Source organism: Cyprinus carpio, chromosome B3 (assembly GCF_018340385.1).
Source record: "Cyprinus carpio isolate SPL01 chromosome B3, ASM1834038v1, whole genome shotgun sequence".
Lineage (NCBI taxonomy): Eukaryota > Metazoa > Chordata > Actinopteri > Cypriniformes > Cyprinidae > Cyprinus > Cyprinus carpio.
In genome coordinates, this window is record NC_056599.1 from 48,325,714 (window position 1) to 48,347,486 (window position 21,773).

At 41.1% G+C, this 21,773-nt stretch overlaps 1 protein-coding gene and 1 long non-coding RNA gene across 2 annotated transcripts; both read left to right on the forward strand.

Moving 5' to 3' along the window:
- The first annotated feature begins 334 nt into the window (after positions 1 to 334).
- On the forward strand, positions 335 to 3,368 carry LOC109056458. The gene is made up of 3 exons (XR_006154318.1): positions 335 to 445; positions 827 to 1,868; positions 2,155 to 3,368. It is a non-coding gene; the product is annotated as an uncharacterized LOC109056458 (long non-coding RNA).
- A 12,692-nt stretch (positions 3,369 to 16,060) lies between these two features.
- On the forward strand, positions 16,061 to 20,833 carry LOC122136865 (MFS-type transporter clz9-like). Its single transcript, XM_042721456.1, has 3 exons — positions 16,061 to 19,507; positions 19,884 to 20,699; positions 20,811 to 20,833. Exons 1-3 carry the CDS (start codon positions 19,390 to 19,392, stop codon positions 20,831 to 20,833), a joined length of 957 nt encoding a protein of 318 aa, XP_042577390.1. The 5' UTR covers positions 16,061 to 19,389.
- The last annotated feature ends 940 nt before the right edge of the window (positions 20,834 to 21,773 follow it).

The following is a 21,773-nucleotide window of genomic DNA, read 5'->3' on the forward strand; positions in this document are numbered from 1 at the left end:
TGATCCCTATATCCGTTAAATCCTAAGAAAGGTTCATATGGGATATTATACCACAGGGTGATTAATCTGTGATTATGTGTCAAGCACACCTTTCTGTATAAGCTTCAGCCATATTGGGTTATTTAATTTAGACTGACTCCAGACTTTACATGCTATTGGCATTCTGTCTATCAGTTCTACTGTTTGTTTTTGCCTTTAGGAGTCTCAAGTTTTGGACAGTTGCACTATTTTCCCTCAGAACTTTCTGTATTAAAAAAAAAAAAAAACATTGTGGTTGTATTCATGTGTCTTCGCTTCCTTTGCAATACATCAAAGTCGACTCCCACGCTGTGTCTATCCAGCGAGCCAATCAGTGCTCCGCAGGTCAGAGGTGCCGCCCACTGAACTAAGTCAGAGATGAAAGCTGTACAGCGGTCTTTGCTAACGGTGTGTGCATGCCTATGAAGTAAGTAGCAGTCTATTCATCCATTGCTCTCGAATATGTTTATGAATGTTTAACTGCTCAGAGTGTGTCCAAGTGATGTGTTAAATGTGTATATTTACATACTAGATTCCTCACATATATCACTGTTATGTTTAGATGACATAATCTACTGTATGTGCCATTTATTTATTATATGGTTTATCAAATATACATTTCTAAGAGTCAAAGTATGTCACCGGCGCTAATAGACAGAGCATCTCTGTCCAGTTTTCCTATCTACTGTATTAATCATTGCATATGTATTATACAGTATATTCATTGTGGAAGTTACTCTGATTATATTTGTTGTGATTACTGTTATTTATTATACTTATATATTATTTGTATATCTTTATTTTGTAGAGAAACCACACACACATGCGAAGCAGAATTTCTTCAGTGTACTGAGTTGTGGTGACAATAAATGGGTTATTCCCGCATACCTGATGCTTCATAGCGTGTGTATCAAACGATAAATTCTCATAACAGAAAGAAGAGCTAGCAGTAGCAACTCATTTTGATATTTTCCTTTTCTGTTGTTCTCTGATTAGACTTGTATTTACAGGCACAACAGTCACACTGGTGAATTCCAGAAATCTTTTGCCTTTTCTGTTTTTGAGCAAGAACGTTTGATTAGCTCAGCTTTTTGCTCAAGGGTTAAATGTAAAATTTAAAACCAGCTGTCTAGTTCTTGTTTCCTCAATTTGCATACACCGTTTCAACACACTAACTTCCACCAGGCTTGGAACTGGTGCAACTTGTCCTCAAAAGCATATTTCTTAAGCTTCTAAAACATTTCAGAAAAAAAAATATTAATCCTGCAAGGAAAAGGAATGCTGTGACTTGTTTTTATGACCACATTTGTGTATGAGACAAACCTTCTGCACATGCTCAGACCTGAGAGACCTTGCATGCAAACCACATCCTGATTCACTCAAGATACAAGTAAGATACTGCTGTAAGATTTGAGGATTTTACTAAATCAGCTCACCTGTTCAAACAGATCACTTCAAACTCCTAGACAAGCCATGGATTTTGAGAACAGCAAAGAAGGATGTAAAAACTGCAAAAAGAATTGCAATAACAATTGCCAATGTCATTGTCATACAATAACCCAAAGTCCTAAACCTAAGCAAAGGGCTGAGGAGAAGACGTCTGAAGGGCCTTCAAAAGAGTGCGGCTCCTGTGATTGCAGCTACTGTTATTTCGTCCCTTGTGACTGTGGCCCTTGTGATTGTGGATCCGGTGATGGTGGTTCTGGTGATGGTGGTGCCGGTGATGGTAGCTCATGTGATTGCGGACCCTGTGATTGTGGACCTTGTGATTGCAGCTCCTGTGATTGCGGCTCCTGTGATTGCGGCTCCTGTGATATTCAGTGAATGTTTGCAGGATGTTGATCAGACACGTGAGAAACATTTGTCTCTTTAATAACTGCTTCTAAAAATATGGACATTTTACAATTTCTCTCCAGTTTTATCAAAGTTTTGTCTAATTGTGGCCGATAAATACACTCTGAACATCGTAATCGTAATGTTAATTTTTATGGTTGTTTTGATTTTTTTTTTTTACTTATAAAAAAAAGACACTGCACTTTTTTAACCTCTTTTTTTTTTTTTTTTGAAGGCATAGCAAATATTTCATGTTGATACTGAACCTTAATAATAATAATAATAATAATAATAATAATAAAGTAATTCATCTGTCTGGAGTGGATGGATTTGTGGAGACAACGCAGTACTCAGGACAGGTTTCAGCTCCAGTGAAGAACATCATCAACACAAAGACAACAGCACTATGATCTACAATAAATGACAGGACATCTGTAGTGCCATCGTGGATGTTAAACATCATAAAGACAATATTATCTATACATATAAATACAGTTCCAACCAAAATATCAAAGTAAATTAAATAGCAAATCAGTTAAATGCTAAATTTCTTTCCAGTGCTCTGAATATCTGTACTTTTTAAGAAATTTTTCATGTTTTAATTTTATTTATTTTTTTTAGATTTTACAACGAGACCATTGTTTCTCAACTCTGAGATGATTTTTATAATTTTTGTAAACAGGACATTATGCACTCATTATTTGTGAGGGGTAGGAGTGAAGGTGGAGGGAGGGGTGCTCGTCATGAATGTCATGTGACACAGCAACCACGATAGCACTCTATAACTGATATAGGTCTATGCTTTATCTTTATTTGATCTTTTTATTCAAAATATTCCTAAATAGGTTAACTATATCCTGAAATATCTTGATTCTCAAATATGAGTAATACGTATTACATCTTACTTAGTCTTAAAAAGTCTTACAAAGCAATTTGCCTTATACATTTACAGCAAAACCAGAGTACAGGCAGTTTTAGCTTAAAAATAAAAAGAATATAATCAATAATTATGAATTACAAAATTATAATAGCCTATTTGAAAAATAAATTGTTAGCTGATGCTAACTGGCTAGCTAACTAGCTACCTGATGCTAACTTGAGGTAATTTTTAAATATAAAGTCCAAATATTTTTATTCAACCAACTCAACCATGTTTATTCAAAGATTTGATGAAAAAAACCAAGGATTTGATGTTCAGAACAGAATAACTACAGTAATTGCCCATTGCCCCCTGGGCGCATTTTGCCCCACTATGTTTGAGAAAACAATTCTGTAATTCTAAATATAATTATATTTACCTTAAATAACATGTACTTCCCATCTACGGGCCCTACTGTTTTCATAACATATATAACCTGTGATTTTCTACAAAACGAATTTTTCTTATTGCTTAAAATTAGATCAATTACTGTGAAATGTATTTTCTCTCAGGTACATCACCAGTGTGAGCTTCATCGTGAATACTTCTACATCACTCTTGTCAATGCAGTTCATGGTGAAAATAAAATTTATCTTGATATTGTGGTTATTTTTGGGGAAAACAGTAGGCGGGGGGATGGGCGTTTTACCCCACTTTACACTGTAAAAAAAAAAAATATTATTTAGTAACTACTTACACAGAAACTTAACGTTCATGTAAATTTCTATCTTCAAAGTGTTATCTGAATTGTTATTTTTTAGTTGGTTCAACCTTTACTGAACTAGTTTTATAGTCCATTTAGCTAAAATGTTTTAATTTCACAAACATTTAGAAAACTACAGCAAGTTGTCAATTAAAATGTAACCATTTACTCCATGCATTTTATATGTAGCCTCGATTAAGATATATTATTTGGCCATCATAAATTGCTGTGAAACTAGTTATTACATTTTATATATTTTAATAGTTTAAGAAAATTATTGAAAATGATTAACTGTTGTCTGTCAATCACTAAAAATATACACATTACAACACATAATAGCCTTTATCTAATAATAGTCTGCATTTATAACATTTTTCACACAGACTAAACATACAGACTTGAAGAAAAAAAAAGTCACCAGCATCTTAGATGGCCTGAGGGTCAGTAAATTAACAGCAAATTTTCATTTTAGGGTGCACTAGCCCTTTAAAGCTCCAGTGGACAAACGTTACATCTGTAATACAACTGCAAAATTTAGTTTAAACTTTGTTTAATGAACTAAAAAAAAGACTGAACAAGCTAAACAAGATGTTTGCAAACAAACATTTACAAATATTACTACTGTTCACAATTACATCTCTAAAATGAGGCAAAAGTAAAAAAAAAAAAAAAAAAAAAAATGAACCAGATGTTAGTTTATAAAATCAAGTCAAGTTACCTTTATTTATATAGCACCTTATACAGTACTGATTGTGTAAAAAACAGCTTTACAGAGTCATACAGGAAAATAGTTTGTCAATAATGCAAGAGAACAATAACAAGTCTTTTTTCCAACTGAATTCAGTTCATTGATGATTCAGTGATGTCATCATCCAGTTCAGCTCTCTTCCAATAGTGTCCGTGCATTCAGTCAAGTGTCCCCAACTAAGCAAGCCAAAGGCGACAGTGGCAAGGAACCAAAACTCCATCGGTGACAGAAGTGGAGAAAAAACCTTGGTAGAAACCAGGCTCAGTCAGGAGGGACAGTTCTCCTCTGGCCAGACGAAACCAGCATGGCTTGGTTTAATTCCAGGCTGCACCAGTGGTCAGATTGAGCAGAGGACTCATCTGGTTACAGTGTTCCTTTCCTGATGGCCGACGGGGTCTTTGGAGGGGATTGGTCTCTGGGGCTCACCTAGTCGTCATGGTCTTCGCTGACATTCAGTGGATGGAGATTTTTTTTATAAACAGAGTTTTTCCTACTTCCGTTTTTAAAAAAATCTCCATCCACATGAAAACGCAAACGCATGCTATGAAGCACAGTCAAGAGCATGCCAAACCAACAGGTGGCGATATAATCTCAACCATAAAGCCATGTTGGCCAATCAGAAGCCTGAAAAAGTTTCCAGTAGGCGGAGATAACAGCACATGCTCCGACGTCACAAGCCAAAAACTCTGGTTTCGCTGTCTACATTATAACACTGCAACCGGAGTTTTTGAAAATCTTCAACCTGGCATTCAATTCAATTCAATTCAAGAATTGAATAAGTTTCTACAATATTTAGGAGTAGCTTATCAGTGGTGACTATCAGTTTATGTGCATACGGCAGATATGTTCAGAAAAATCAATAAAAGACGTAAACAAACAGACGATTAACACTATTAACAGCAATTATGCAATCACACTTAGAGCAAAATGTGGTAGTTCTGCATGTTGTCTCTGGGTTAGCATCATCTGAGGTCCTCTGAGGGGTTGGCATCATCTCTTCTCAGGAGTTCTGGATCCAGACTGGAGCTTGTGTAAATCCTAGTTACCTCGGGATGTAAATCCCAGCAGAAAAAAGAGACATAATTAGCATAGCTGCTGTTCCAGCCAAGTAAAATTAATTAGTTTAACCCAAGCTAAAGATTGATAATGCACATTTGATCAGATATAACTTCAGTCCAAAATTATTAGAAGCATTATTTGAATGCTTGGCCAAAGAGGTGTGTTTTTAATCTAGATTTAAACAGAGAGAGTGTGTCTGAACCCCGAACATTATCAGGAAGGCTATTCCAGAGTTTGGGAGCCAAATGCGAAAAAGCTCTACCTCCTTTAGTGGACTTTGCTATCCTAGGTACTATCAAAAGTCCAGCGTTTTGTGACCTTAGGGAGCGTGATGGGTTGTAGCGTGGTAGAAGACTAGTTAGGTACACAGGAGCTTAACCATCAAGGGCCTTATAAGTAAGTAATAATATTTTGTAACTGATACGGAAATTAATAGGTAGCCAGTGCAGAGACTGTAAAATTGGGGTAATATGATCATATTTTCTTCACCTGGTAAGGACTTTAGCTGCTGCATTTTGGACTACCTGTAGCTTGTTTATTGAGGATGCAGGACAACCACCTAGCAGTGCATTACAATAGTCCAGTCTAGAGGTCATGAACGCATGAACTAGCTTTTCTGCATCAGGAACAGGTAACATGTTTCGTAGCTTGGCGATGTTTCTAAGATGGAAGAATGCAGTTTTTGTAACATGGGAAATATGATTTTCAAAAGACAAGTTACTGTTGCTAATTTAAACACCCAGTTTTGACCAGTAGAGGAAATAACAGTACATCCTAATTGCACCATTGTAATCTACGAGATTCTGTGTAATGTTTTTTGGTCCAATAAGTAATATCTCTGTCTTATCTGAATTTAATAGGAGAAAAATTATTGTCATCCAATCTTTTACATTTTTAACCACTCTGTTAGCTTAGATAATTTAGAAGTGAGTTTTCAAAAATGTTGACCTGGTGCAGCGTTTGCGTGTGGACGAACGGCAAAAATATAGTGAAAACACTATTAATTAGCACAGTAACGAAAGATCGGCAGTATGAGACATTAACTTATAAGCACAAAACACAAAATACTCTTTACAATATAAATAACTTTATTAGATAAATCTAAGACAATATAAACTAATCTAACACATAAACGCACACACTCCTCACACATTCACAAAAGTTGCAGGAAGAGAGAAAGTAAGGAAAGAATGAGTTTAAGATGAGTTGAATTGCATAGATCAGAACAACAACCAATCATTTAATTTACCTTTGCCCTTTAATCATCCAGTTTCTCAGTGATGCTATTAAGCTTTATATTAAATGTACCAGTTCAGCTAGAATCTGGAGGTACTTGCATTGCTTGTTTAGGGGATTCCCTTGTCATAGTTGCAGAAAGGGATTTTCCAAGGTTGATGATTGGTTGGAAGTTCAGTAGACTTTGAAGTGACTTATTGGGCGTTGGCGGATGGTGCAGAATCAGTGGGCTGGTTGAAGTTTTGAGGCGAGCACAGTCGGAGTTGGACTTGCAGAACTTAATTCAGAACATGGAACTCTCAACAGAAAAAAAATTAAAGTAGAAGACAAAAAGAAAAGTGGCGAGACTAAATGGCATACCTCCTCATGGTTTTTAGAGGAGCATCTGGCGTGTAAGCCAGAGCATGCTGAAAAAGGCTTGAAGACAAAAACCATGAAAAAATGCAATAGCAAAAAGCCCAAAAGGCAAACAGCATTGGCTAAAAGCAAAAAGCTAATTTTGTTGGTGTCCTGAGTTTTTCAGCTTGGCTGTTGGACAAATCCCAAATGGTGTCTTGACCAATTAGACATTGTCTTTGCTCGGTGTGTTATTATATTTCTCCTCCCAATACATAAATCAACATGTTATCTTATCAGTCACAGGGTCAGAATTTTCCTGCTCTTGCAGAGTACAATTTGGACATGATTTCTATAAAAAAATATATATTTTGGTCATGGTCATACCATTAATCTTGGTTACTTGCCCCAAAATTGACAATCTCCTTCCTGAGTTGAAATCATTAAGTGTTCTTTTGTGTTAATGTTGCAAGCTATTCAAACTGTGGAGTTGGTTGGTTAAGCTTACTTAAGTCTGGCTGGCTAGCGCTAGGATCTGATTTACAATCATCCATGTTGTCTTGGGCCTCTTTGTGGAATTTGGCTCCTCGTGTTTCAACAACGGTCTGATCGAATCTTTAATTGTCTGATTTTCTCTGATATGCTACAACCTGGAAAGAAAACAATAAAGTCTTAGTCTTGAAAGTACACACACTATATAGTTGCAGTGGAGCTTTCTGGTCATGGTGCCTTAGTCTGGTGTTGGGATGCATAAAAGAGCTCTAGCTGTGCAATGGCTGTTGTTTGCAACACAAAAACTGCTTGGCACAAAAGTAGGAAGTGTTCGAAAAATCTACATGGAGGAATAGTTTTCAAAACAATAGGAGCATATAACAAGAGAGAAGTTTGCCATTCTGATGCTAAACTGTCAAACCACAGAGAAGACAGCTGTCTCATCAAGCCTAAATCAATTCAGTGCATGGAGTCTACAACAAACCTGGAGACAATGGCAAAAAATGGCAGCAACTTCAAAAGTGTGGGCCCTTTCACACCAGAGGTATCACCGACTGCAACATTTCATCCACATTCAACCATATCTGTGTGACAGCGTTCGGTCACTTCTTCCAGATAAGGATATACTTGAACATATTCAAGTATATGGCATTATATGTTGGTGCCGCATATATGGCTGCCATGGTGTGGAATGCTCCCATTCTTTTACTGTTTTTTTAGTGCTGGGCAATGATTAATTGCAATTAATCGCATCCAAAATAAAAGACTTTGTGTACATAATATATGTGTGTGTACTATGTATATTTATAATGTATATAAAAATACACACACATGCATGTATATATTTAAGAAAAATATGTTATGTTTATATATTAAATATATTTATATAATAAAAAATTATATGAATATAAATATATTCATGTAAATATTTTCTAATTATATACTGTATGTGTGTGTCTTTATATGTGCATAATAAAATATACACAGTTCGCACACATTTATTATGCTTACTTTAAGCTAGCTGGCTAGCGCTAGGATCTGATTTATGATCATCCATGTTGTCTTGGGCCTCTTTGAGGAATTTGGCTCCTCGTGTTTCAACAACGGTCTGATCAAATCTTTAATTGTCTGATTTGCTCTGATACGCTACAACCTGGAAAGAAAACAATAAAGTCTTAGTCTTGAAAGTACACACACTATATAGTTGCAGTGGAGCTTTCTGGTCATGGTGCCTTAGTCTGGTGTTGGGATGCATAAAAGAGCTCTAGCTGTGCAATAGCTGTTGTTTGCAACACAAAAACTGCTTGGCACAAAAGTAGGAAGTGTTCGAAAAATCTACATGGAGGAATAGATTTCAAAACAATAGGAGCATATAACAAGAGAGAAGTTCAACATTCTAATGCGGAGCTGTCAAACCACAGAGTAGACAGCTGTCTCATCAAGCCTAAATCAATTCAGTGCATGGAGTCTACAACAAACCTGGAGACAATGTCAAAAAATGGCAGCAACTTCAAAAGTGTGGGCCCTTTCACACCAGAGGTATCACCGACTGCAACATTTCATCCACATTCAACCATATCTGTGTGACAGCGTTCGGTCTCTTCTTCCAGATAAGGATATACTTGAACATATTCAAGTATATGGCATTAAAAGATGGTGCCGTATATGGCTGCCGTGGTGTGGAACGCTCCCATTCTTTACTGTTTTTTAGTGCTGGGCAATGATTAATTGCAATTAATCGCATCCAAAATAAAAGTTTTTGTTTACATAATATATGTGTGTACTATGTATATTTATTATGTATATATAAATACACACACATGCATGTATATATTTAAGAAAAATAGGTTATGTTTATATATTACATATATTTATAAATTATATGAATATACATATATTCATGTAAATATTTTCTAATTATATACTGTATGTGTGTGTCTTTATATGTGCATAATAAATATACACAGTTCGCACACATTTATTATGCTTACTTTAAGCTAGCTGGCTAGCGCTAGGATCTGATTTATGATCATCCATGTTGTCTTGGGCCTCTTTGAGGAATTTGGCTCCTCGTGTTTCAACAACGGTCTGATCAAATCTTTAATTGTCTGATTTGCTCTGATACGCTACAACCTGGAAAGAAAACAATAAAGTCTTTGTCTTGAAAGTACACACACTATATAGTTGCAGTGGAGCGTTCTGGTCACGGTGCCTTAGTCAGGTGTTGGGATGCATGAAAGAACTCTAGCTGTGCAATGGCTGTTGTTTGCAACACAAAAACTGCTTGGCACAAAAGTAGGAAGTGTTCGAAAAATCTACATGGAAGAATAGATTTCAAAACAATAGGAACATATAACAAGAGAGAAGTTTGCCATTCTGATGCTGAACTGTCAAACCACAGAGTAGACAGCTGTCTCATCACACCTAAATCAATTTAGTGCATGGAGTCTACAACAAACCTGGAGACAATGGCAAAAAAAATGGCAGCGACTTCAAAAGTGTAGGCCCTTTCACACCAGAGGTATCACCGACTGCAAAATTTCATCCACATTCAACCATATATGTGTGACAGCGTTCGGTCACTTATACCAGAAAATAATAAACTATATGGCATTAAAAGTTGGTGCCGCATATGTGTGTGTACACGCGCATATATGGCTGCCGTGGTTGTGGAATGCTCCCATGTGTATACTTTGTTTTAGTGCTGGCAACAAATATTACGATTATTCGCATCCAAAATAAAACATTTTGTGTAGATAGGCAACCTCCCACTCTCTAACCCAAAACCAAAATGAAAAAAACACACAGATGCTGTCATGATACACAGGAGTGAGGAACTAGGAGATGCAGGAGTATTAACCGAGCGGCAACCTCCCACTCTCTCTCTTGAAGCCAACATGGAAGTGACTAAAACTGTAATTCATCGACTTGCCGCTTGAGGCTAGCTATAAAAGGGAGTCAATCCCATCGACTGCCCATGTTAAACTGCCCAACTTTACAGCAGAAAAAAAATATGTTTACACCCTGGTTCAAAAGATGATTTTGGTCTATATAACTAATTTTGCCCTATATGACAACTGTGAGGGGGTGAATTTTTTCTCATCCTTTTAAATTATACTTAGCCTTAAAGTTCTGCATAGAACAGGGGGGGCAGGTGACTCAGGAGGTCATGGCGTAGCAGGAGACCATGGCGGATCCTCCGTGACCTTAGCTGGCTCGGCCACTATGGGCATATGCCCCCCACCCATTTTCTTGGGGAAAATTAGGACTCCTTGAGGGCGCTCTGGAGGAGCAGGCACTGGAGCGAGTTCTGGTGCTAGAGCGGGCACTGGAGCGAGCTCTGGGGCTGGAGCCGACACTGGGCTTACTTGAGGATCTGGAGCCCTTCCTGGGCAGAACTGGCGATCTGGAGCCCTTGCTGGGCAGAACTGGCGATCTGGAGCCCTTGCTGGGTGGAACTGGGGATCAGGAGCCCTCCTTGGGCTAAACGAGTAATCAGAAGCCCTCCCTGGGCTTAACAAGGGATCTGAAGCCTTCTCTAGGCTTAACAAGGAAATAGGAGCCCTCCCTGGGCTTAACTGGGGGTCTGGATAGCGCTTACAAGGTGCTGGCACTGGAGGGCATTCTGGAGGAGCAGGCACAGCAAAGCGCTTTCGAGGAGCTGGCACTGGAGTGAACTTTGGGGTTGGCAGGAACCGCCGGTGGGCTTGCCACATGATTGGCCGGTGGGCTTGCCACATGAACGGCCGGCTGACTTGACTCGCGAATGTCCGGCAGGCTCGAATCGGGAGCGGCCGGCTGACTTGACTGGCGAATGGCCGGCAGATGGGTCCCAGACCAGTGGCTCTCCAGACACTGGATGACTGCCCCCTTCCAGCCGAGGTCGGTGGTGTCTGGGAGCTCCGCGGGGCGATGGTAAGTTATCCCTGTTAGGGTAAGAACGATGGAAGACCAGGGTGGGATGCAGTTAACAGTCTTTAATGAATAAAGTAAATTGTCTTCACTGAGTAATTAGAACACAAAATCACAGGCATTAATCAGAGCCAGAACAGAAACTTCCAGACGACTGGATCAAAGAAACTCTGCATCAACTTCCACGAGGACAGAGGCAGGGACCCCGAGATGCATTCAGCCAGTCAGAAATAGTGAAGACAGCGGGCAGGGTGAACAGCCAAGGGCGAGCGCTGAACAGGTACTCTGCAAACAGGCACAGCAGGATAATACACAGTCCAATAGCAGTATAACTCACAGCAGAAATTATAACTTCACTTTCCACAGACAAGACAGGACAGGATGAGAGAAACAGACGTTTCTCACGAGAGGTCATTGAATAATCCGACAACAAGACAGGGCTAGGAAGAGGGAATAAGAAGCAGAGACAATCAAGAGGAAAAAGGGGACAGGTGAGAAGGGAACGAAAGGGAAACCAGCTGAAAGAGATAATGAGCGGAGGAGTGGATGTGTGCGTGATTGTGTGAGTGAGTGTGCGACCACAAGAGGGAGACAGAGAAAGAGGAGAAGAAACCAGGATCATGACAGTACCCCTCTCTCAACGAGCGCCTCCTGAGGACAACTGGCGAGACCGGAGGATATCATCAATGAGTGAAGGATCCAGGACGTCCCGGGAGGGAACCCAGCTTCTCTCCTCAGGACCATACCCCTCCCAGTCGACAAGGTATTGACGGCCGCGTCCCCGACGGCGCATGTCGAGAATCCGGCGAACCCTGTAGATAGGGGTATCATCAACAAGACTAGGGACGCGGACCGGGCGAGAAGGGGGACGGATGACTGGTTTGATGCACGAGACATGAAACACGGGATGAACCCGGTGTAAATAAGGCGGAAGGTGAAGCTTTACTGCGACAGGATTTATGACCCTTACAATGCGGAATGGTCCAACAAAGCGGGGAGACAATTTACGTGATTCGGACCGGAGAGGTAAATTTGAAGTGGATAACCACACTCTTTGACTGCAAACGTAGCGAGGAATTCTAATTCTACGCCTATTGGCCGTGACTGTCATGCGTCTTCTAGCTTGACAGAGAGCAGATCGCACTCTCCTCCAGGTGCGTTTGCAATGGCTAATAAAAGCTTGCACTGACGGAACATTAGATTCAGAGTCTTGGGACGTAAATAACGGAGGCTGATAGCCGAGACAGCAATGGAAGGGCGAAAGACCGGTAGCAGAGGAGGGAAGCGAATTATGGGCGTATTCGGCCCAGGATAGTTGCTGTGACCAGAACGCGGGATTCTGATGGGTGAGACTGCGAAGCATACGGGCGACAATTTGATTTGTCCGTTCTGCTTGACCGTTCGTTTGGGGATGAAACCCGGACGAAAGGCTAACGGATGCCCCAATCAGGCGACAAAACTCCTTCCAGAATTGAGAAGAAAATTGAGGGCCTCTATCAGACACAATATCAGTTGGTAAAACGTGTAGCTTAAAAACATGATCAACCATGATCTGGGCGGTCTCCTTGGCAGAGGGGAGTTTAGCGAGAGGAATAAAATGGGCCGACTTAGAAAAACGATCTACAACGGTCAGAATAACGGTGTTACCCTCCGAGAGAGGAAGTCCGGTGATAAAGTCAAGAGCTAAGTGAGACCACGGTCGTGTAGGAACCGGTAACGGACGAAGTAGACCGGCCGGACGGGAATTGCCAGCCTTGGTTTGCGCGCACGTATCGCAGGAGGCAATAAACCGTCACACGTCTCGTTCCAAAGAAGACCACCAAAAGCGCTGACTGATAAATGCAAGGGTGCCCCGAACGCCGGGATGGGCAGTCAATTTAGAGGTGTGTCCCCATTGAAGGACAGCTCGACGCGCGGATACAGGAACAAAAAGGAGCCCCTTAGGACAGTTGCGCGGGACTATGACTCGAGAAAGAGAACGCTTAACCAGCTTCTCTATTCCCCAGACGGTCGTGCCAACAACATGACCCAGGGGAATAATCTCCTCGGGCTCAGAAGATGAAGAGGAGTCAAAAAGACGGGCAATACGAGATGGAAAAATCGAAACGGGTAAAGAACAGAGCCCAGCGGGCTTGACGAGCGTTTAGTCTCTTGGTCTTGCGGATATATTCTAGGTTTCGGTGATCTGTCCAGACAATAAAAGGAATGGGAGCTCCCTCTAGCCATTGTCGCCATTCGCCTAACGCTAGACGGATGGCGAGCAGTCCGCGGTTGCCCACGTCGTAATTGCGCTCAGCAGGAGAAAGACGGTGAGAGAAAAAAGCGCAGGGGTGTATCTTTTCATCAGCGGCGGACCGCTGGGAAAGCACAGCCCCGACCCCCACTTCAGAGGCATCGACCTCGACTATAAATTGTTTAGTGAAGTCAGGAGTAAGAAGGATAGGCGCGGTAGTAAAAAGAGACTTTAGAACGTCAAACGCAGTCTGCGCAGATTCTGACCACCTAAACTGGGACTTGACTGAGGTCAGAGCTGTAAGAGGAGCGGCTACTTGACTAAAATTTCGTATAAAACGACGATAAAAATTAGCAAATCCGAGAAAACGTTGTAGCGCGAGGCGAGAATCGGGCACGGGCCAATCAGAGACCGCCTGGACCTTGGCTGGGTCCATACTGATCCCCTCTGCCGAGATGACTGAGCCTAGAAACGTAACTGAGGGGGTGTAGAAAGAACATTTCTCGGCCTTTACATAAAGTCGGTTCTCCAGTAGACGCTGGAGGACACGACGAACATGTTGGACGTGCACCTGGAGTGATGGCAAAAAGATCAAAATGTCGTCGAGGTAGACGAACACAAAGACATTGAGCATGTCCCGTAGGACGTCATTGACTAAGGCTTGAAAGACCGCGGGGGCGTTTACCAATCCGAAAGGAAGAACCCGGTATTCAAAGTGCCCTAGGGGCATGTTAAACGCGGTCTTCCATTCATCCCCCTCTCTTATGCGTACTAGGTGATAGGCGTTGTGTAAATCGAGCTTTGTGAAAATCTTAGCTCCCTGCAAGACTTCGAAGGCAGATGACATCAGTGGTAATGGATAACGATTCTTGACAGTGATATTATTTAAACCCCGATAGTCTATGCAGGGACGCAGGGAGCCGTCTTTCTTTTTAACAAAGAAAAAAACCGGCTCCCGCTGGAAACGAGGAAGGAACGATGGTACCGGCGTTGAGCGAGTCAGATAGGTATTTCTCGAGTGCCTCTCGTTCGGGAGCAGATAACGAGTATAGTCTTCCCCGGGGGCATTGTACCTGGGAGAAGATCTATACTGCAGTCATACGGGCAATGAGGAGGGAGAGAAGTGGCCCGGGAACGGCTAAAGACCTCCCGCAAATCGTGACACTCCTCCGGAACTCCAGACAAATCACCTGGTTCTTCCTGAAAAACAGTTACGGACGAGACAGGGGGCACAGCAGAAGAGAGACAATCAACATGACAAGACAGTTTCCAAGATAAAATGGAGCCCTCCGCCCAGTTTATCTGGGGGTTGTGGAGAACTAACCACGGGTGGCCTAATACCACTGGAGTAAAAAGGGAATGAAAAATAAAAAAAGAAATAGTCTCTCTATGATTTCCTGAAACAGTAAGAGTCAATGGGGAAGTCCTTTCTCTGTACCCTGGGAAGGGAACTGCCATCTAGGGTGAACAGGGGGGTGGAGTCTTGTAATTCTAAGAGGGGAATACCTTGTTCCAAAGCCCAAGTCTCATCAACGAAGTTCCCTTCCGCCCCCGAATCAAGCAATGCAGAGCAGGAAACTGACGATCCCGGTCAGCGGAGGTGTACGGGAAAAGGCAAGGCAGGACTTAGATGGAGAGACCCATGATGTAGCGCTCGCCAGCAACCCTCCGCCTACTGACGAGCGCTGGCTTTTACTGGGCACCTAGAGACAAAATGATCAGTGGCAGCACAGTACATGCTAAGGCGATTCATAATCCTGCGTTGGCGTTCCCGTGTGGATATACGAAGCCCCCCTAGCTGCATCGGCTCGGGATCAGCAGCAGATGGCAGTGGTGGCTGGGTCGCTGTGGAAGCGGGAAGTAACGAAGCCTAATTCTGCGAGCCCTTCGTCGCATGTCAAAGCGTCTTTCGATGCGGAGAGCCAGCTCGACAAGGGAATCAAAACTGTTAGGAACCTCTCGGACAAAGACCTCATCCTTAATCTCAGAGTTCAGGCCCTCGAGAAAGCGGGGCGATGAGTGCCGGGGACCGTTCCATCCACTCGTTGTGGCCAGGGTACGGAACTCAATTGAAAAATCAGTGACTGACTCTTCCCCTGGCGCAGGGTGGATAGGAGGCGGGATGCTTCGTCACCGTGTGCAGACCGGTCAAAGACTCGGATCATCTCCTCCTTAAAAAGAGAAAAACTGAAGATGCAGTCTACCTCTGCCTCCCAGTTCGCTGCCGCCCACTCTCGAGCATGTCCATTGAGAAGAGAAATCACATAAGCCACCTTAGATCGATCCTTGGCATAAGTGAACGGCTGGAGGGAAAATACAACCTCGCATTGGGTAAGGAAGGCTCGGCACTGTAAAGGCTCGCCAGAGTAGCACGGCGGGTTTTTATACGGGGCTCAGAAGAGTCAACGCTGTCCAGCTGAAGCAGTGGTTTCATGACGTAGCAATGGAACTGCTGGGTTAGATCCGAGAGCTGGGCGGTCAGGGAATCAACGGCACGTCTCGCGGTGGACAAATCCTCCTCATGCTTTACCCAGCAGAGCGCCCTGGAGCTCAACAGCATTAAGAAAGGGGGTTACCACTCGCCTGGTCAATCCTTTGGTCGGATTATTCTGTTAGGGTAAGAACGATGGAAGACCAGGGTGGGATGCAGTTAACAGTCTTTAATGAATAAAGTAAATCGTCTTCACTGAGTAATTAGAACACAAAATCACAGGCATTAATCAGAGCCAGAACAGAAACTTCCAGATGACTGGATCAAAGAAACTCTGCATCAACTTCCACAAGGACAGAGGCAGGGACCCCGAGATGCATTCAGCCAGTCAGCAATAGTGAAGACAGCGGGCAGGGTGAACAGCCAAGGGCGAGCGCTGAACAGGTACTCTGCAAACAGGCACAGCTGGATAATACACAGTCCAATAGCAGTATAACTCACAGCAGAAATTATAACTTCACTTTCCACAGACAAGACAGGACAGGACGAGAGAACAGACGTTTCTCACGAGAGGTCATTGAATAATCCGACAACAAGACAGGGCTAGGAAGAGGGAATAAGAAGCAGAGACAATCAAGAGGAAAAAGGGGACAGGTGAAAAGGGAACGAAAGGGGAACCAGCTGAAAGAGATAATGAGCGGAGGAGTGGATGTGTGCGTGATTGGAGGGAGGGAGACAGAGAAAGAGGAGAAGAAACTAGGATCATGACAATCCCGGTCTGGAACAGCATCACAAGGATTTCCCCCTCGAGGGAGCAACAAGCAAAACACTGATACAACTGTAAGACAGAACCAGAATTCCACTCTCAGACAGGTCTTTTCGCAAGAGAGAGCCATCCTCACGGAGCTGTATCATCACCCAGCCCAGACTAATCTCTATTAAAGTTAGAGTGGATTTTAAACTGCGCGGTAGCAGGCAATATTCCCTTTTCACATGACGTCACGCAACTTCTGTTATGACGCAAAACAAAGTATTCTTACTTCCTTCAGCATAGTAAAGCACTATCGCTACCAGCATGGAGTTTAACCCAGACGCTTGTACAACTGCCACAAATACGATTACAGAATGACTGTCTTTTCTTACAGAATGACTGTCTTTTCTTGTCCTCATTCAGGGAGAGACGTCTGGCATCTCAAACGAACTTACCGAATACTGATTGGCGAGATTTGCCCCTTGAAGTCGAGGGAGGAGTTAAAAACGGAGAACTGCAGTCACTGATTCCTGCGACTCTTGCGCTCTGTTTGCTGTCTTTATTGCAGTTAGATGAAGTTGGTTAGATAAATTTCTGTAATAAACAAACGTTTTATACATTTACATATGGTAACAGAAAGGCTTTTCATTCAGTAATTTATTTCCTGCTTAATACAGCGCCTGTATGTACAAGAATAGTTCAACATAACAAGCTTGTACTATTTGAATATCAATTAAATGGGGTCTATAATTTTTCGTTTTATTATGTATTTAGTATGTATTTTGTGTGGACACAAAATTGAATCTGAAAGCAAGCAGTTGCAGTAAGCAATTAATGTAATTTAGAAATAAATATTAAATATATTAAGTTGATATAAAAAGCTTTTATGGTTAAAAAATGATGCCAGCTTTTGTTTAAATTAGTAAAAAACGCAGCTCATAGCTGTTTTTTAAAGATCACATTGCATATAGCCTATAATGAAAATAAAATACCATCAAGCATTGTAATCAATAATAATTCACAAAGTAAAAACACATTTAGTTAAAGCGAAATTAAATGGAAGGAATTTTAAGTAATTGTAGAAGTCCAAAGTTCTGTAGAACTACGTGACTGTCCTTTTTGTACTGTTTCAATATTAAGCCATTTTATTCTTGAACTGGATAATGAGTATCTTTTCAGACCACTTGCCATGTGAAACTTGCCATGTAATAAAAAGATTTAATATAAAAAATATGTTTTCCCATAGTAAATAAAAACAAAATCATGTTGTTTGCCTTTTTATTGCCGAACTATAAAGGGAATTTAATTTACTCAGTGTACTCACAAATTATCCAAGGAATGTCATAAACCGAAATAACAAGTGAAAAGGTCTCAAGTATGTATTTTGTCTGCACACAAAATTGAATCTGAAAGCAAGCAGTTGCAGTAAGCAAGCCGCCCATCTAAAGCAGATGCAGAAAAACGTTAGTACATTATCATTATTAGGGGAGAACCGGGGCGAAAGTAACGCGGGACGAAATTAACAAAGCGATTTTCTCAGAGACCTGTTTACATTTGCATTCCAAGCTATGACACCACGTCCAGCACGCAACCCTTGACGGAGCTGCCGAATATCACTTGATTTCGTCATCTCTTCCCGCGGTTAGGTCTGGAAAGCAGTTTTCAAGTACGGTAAGTAAATTACTGAAGCTGTATTTTTTTTTTTTCTAATTACAAGTTGTGTTTCTCGTTTCATGTGTCACAGTAATGATGAATCTACATGTTTTTTAGTGCTGTAACACATCCTAAAGTTTGCGTCGTCAGAGTTTTTCAGTAAAAAAGTAAATCGGGTTTAAATGTCAGGAGTTCCTTTCGGGACGAAAGTAACACTTCTTACTTTCGTCCCGCTGCTAATGTGGTGAATTTCTGGGTGTTGCAGCATTTATTAAAACATGTTTATGTCATATTATACCAACAGAATATGCCGAGAGTTAGGGTCAGAAAGACAGACAGGGGTCTGATTCAGCCAGATATTTATGAGAGGGCGTTTCTGGACATTTCTGTCAGGAACATCAGTCTCAGGGCAGCTGCTAAGTCGCATGGCATATGTCATGTCACTTTGCTCAGATACTGCAGGAGGAGGGCAGAGACCAGTAGGGAGAAGACTAGACCACCAGGGTACAGATCACATTCTAAAGTCTTCTCTGTGGACCAAGAGAGGAAACTGCAGGCTTATATTAAGAGGACAGCTGATATTTATTTTGGCCTGTCTCCTAAGGAGGTCAGTTTAGTAGCTACAGTAAAAACACTCAACATGCAGCTCACTCACACTGCTCTTACTCAAACAATTTTAAATGCTTATCAAAATATGAGATTTGTGTATTCTTTAAATATATTTTTTATTTTTATCCTAATTAAATTTATTATTTACATTTTTGTCCTATCTTTCTAAATTATGTTTAATTTTCTACTGTCCACTGAAGCTGCTGCAACATGTAAAAATCCCTAGTACAGGATCAGTAAAGTCTTATTTTATCTTAATCATGTCATAAACAATCTCCATCTAATCATTTTCTTATTATGTTTTAGGTGTGCAAATTTGCATACGAATTGGCCAGCAAATATGGCTGCAAATATCCAGATGGATGGGATGCCACCAAGATGGCGGGAAAGGACTGACTCACCTCCTTCCTTGAACGCAATAATACATTGTCTATTCACCGACCTCAAGCCACCAGCATGTCCCGTTCCACCAGCTTTAATAAAACAAACGTGACTGCTTTTTATAACAACCTGCAGACAGTTCTTGCCCGCTACCTTTTTGAAGCAAAGGACATTTGGAATGTGGATGAAACAGGTAAAGTTTACAATTCATGATTCAGTGGTTTAAAATACACAAGACAAATTCATTGCTATATAAAATTTTATAACAGATATAAACTATAGACCTTGATATACATACATAATATAGCCTATACAGATAAATATATACAGATTATAAAACTATGAGGTGAATAAATATGTAATTATATAAAAACACTACACTAGCTAAAATAAATACATATACAAATACATAAATTAATTAATAAATAAATACAGATATAGAGATAATAAAACAATAATGAAAATAAATATGTAACTACATACAAACACTAACTATAAACACACACATCTAGGTATAAACACCTACAAATGTTCACGAAAGCTTATCAAATTTTATAATTAATTTTCAGGTACCACGACAGTCCAAGTGCCAGATAAAATAATCGCCACCAAGGGGAAGCGCCAGGTCGGTGCAGTGACCTCTGGGGAGAGGGGGACATTGGTCACCATTTCCCTTGCAGTAAATGCACAAGGCAATTGCATTCCCCCGTACTTCATCTTCATCTTTCAAGTTCCAGGACCACTTTGTTGTCCCATTGGCTCTGCTGGTTCTGCAAATAGCTCAGGCTGGATGCAGGATACAGACTTTCTGGCCTTTCTCCAGCACTTTGCCAGACACACCCGTGTGACCCTGGAGTCGAAGCTTCTCCTCCGCGACAATCATTGGTCACACCTTTCTGTGGCAGCAATTGACTTTTGTCGGTCAAACGGCATAGTCCTAGTATCATTCCCACCCCACTGCTCACATCATCTCCAGCCACTTGACAGAAGCGTCTTCGGTCCACTTAAGCGATATATAAACACGGCAGCAGATCACTGGATGAGAAAACACCCTGAAAAAACTTTTACCATCTATGATGTTCCAAGCCTAGTGACCACAGCTCTGCCACGAGCAGCGACACCCAGAAACATAACGTCTGGCTTTGTGTGCACTGGCATCTGCCCCTTTAACCCAGAAATTTTTGAGGAGCAAGACTTTTCCCCTGCGTACGTCACCGACCGCCCTTGTCCTTCATTGGTACCATGTGGTCCCACACCACATTCCAACAAACACCCACTCAGCCAGAACCTGTTTGAGGGAGGGCTGCTGCCAGAGTATCCTGGTGGTTCAACCAGGGAAGCCTGTTTAGAGTCTGCCATCCCTGACCACCCAGCTGTCTGTTCAGGTAAAATAAAATTAGATAGAACTTGGTTAATCCCGAAGGATTTTAGTAAAATAATAACTAAAATAGAATTGTGCACGATATTGATATTATTGTTTTTGTCTGCTGATTAAGCTGTCCCACATGAAGAAAGATGAATACTTAATCTCCAAGTCACATTCACACCAAAACCAGAACCAGAACCATAATCCTAGAAAGAAAAAAAAAACAAAAAGACAAAAAAGGTTAAATGACAAAAGGAGGTGAGTGCCATTTGGTTTTTGCTTTGTCCTGAGTAATTTCTTTATACATGCTGCTACCATGTGGACAGAGGATGAGCAATAACTGCCTGTAAATTTATACAAATGTTGACAACAATTTTTCTCACTTTGAATGTTGCAGGTCAACAGCGATCCTCACGGACTCTCCAGTGAGGGCAGCTCTGGAGGAGGAGCAAAAGAAGAGGATCCAGAAGAAGCAATCCGCTCCAAAGAAAAGGCTACTCACTATTGATAACACTGCACCCACAGCTTCCCAGAACAAGGATGAGGAATGTCTTGTGTGGGGGGAAACATTCAACTCATCCTTGCCTGGGGAAGTGTGGGTGCAGTGTCTCTTTTGCCAGCTCTGGTCACATGAGGCATGCACTGAGGGTGCAGAACATTATATATGTCACAACTGTGACAATGAGTAGGCAAATGCCTTTTGTTATGTTCATGTTTGTTTGTACTGTTAATTATATACTTTCATACTGTTGAAAAAAATGTTTTATAAAATGAATTGACATTGCCAATAAACAATTCAAACAGTTTGTTGTGTTACTTTTGATGAAATTGAAATTTTAAATGAAAATGTAATTTAATAATTTTTTGCAAAGATAAAGGACAAAATAAGTTTGCAGTTACATATTAACAAGACCATAGTCAGGTATACTTAATAAAAAATAAAAATAAGAGTAACACAAAAAATCTAGCTTGTATTGTTGTGTTACATTTGAGCCACCTGTGTGTTACTTTCGTCCCAACAGAGGGGGTCAAAAGTAACAATGTACAACTTACAGTACAGGTCAAAAGTTTGGAAACATTACTATTTTTAATG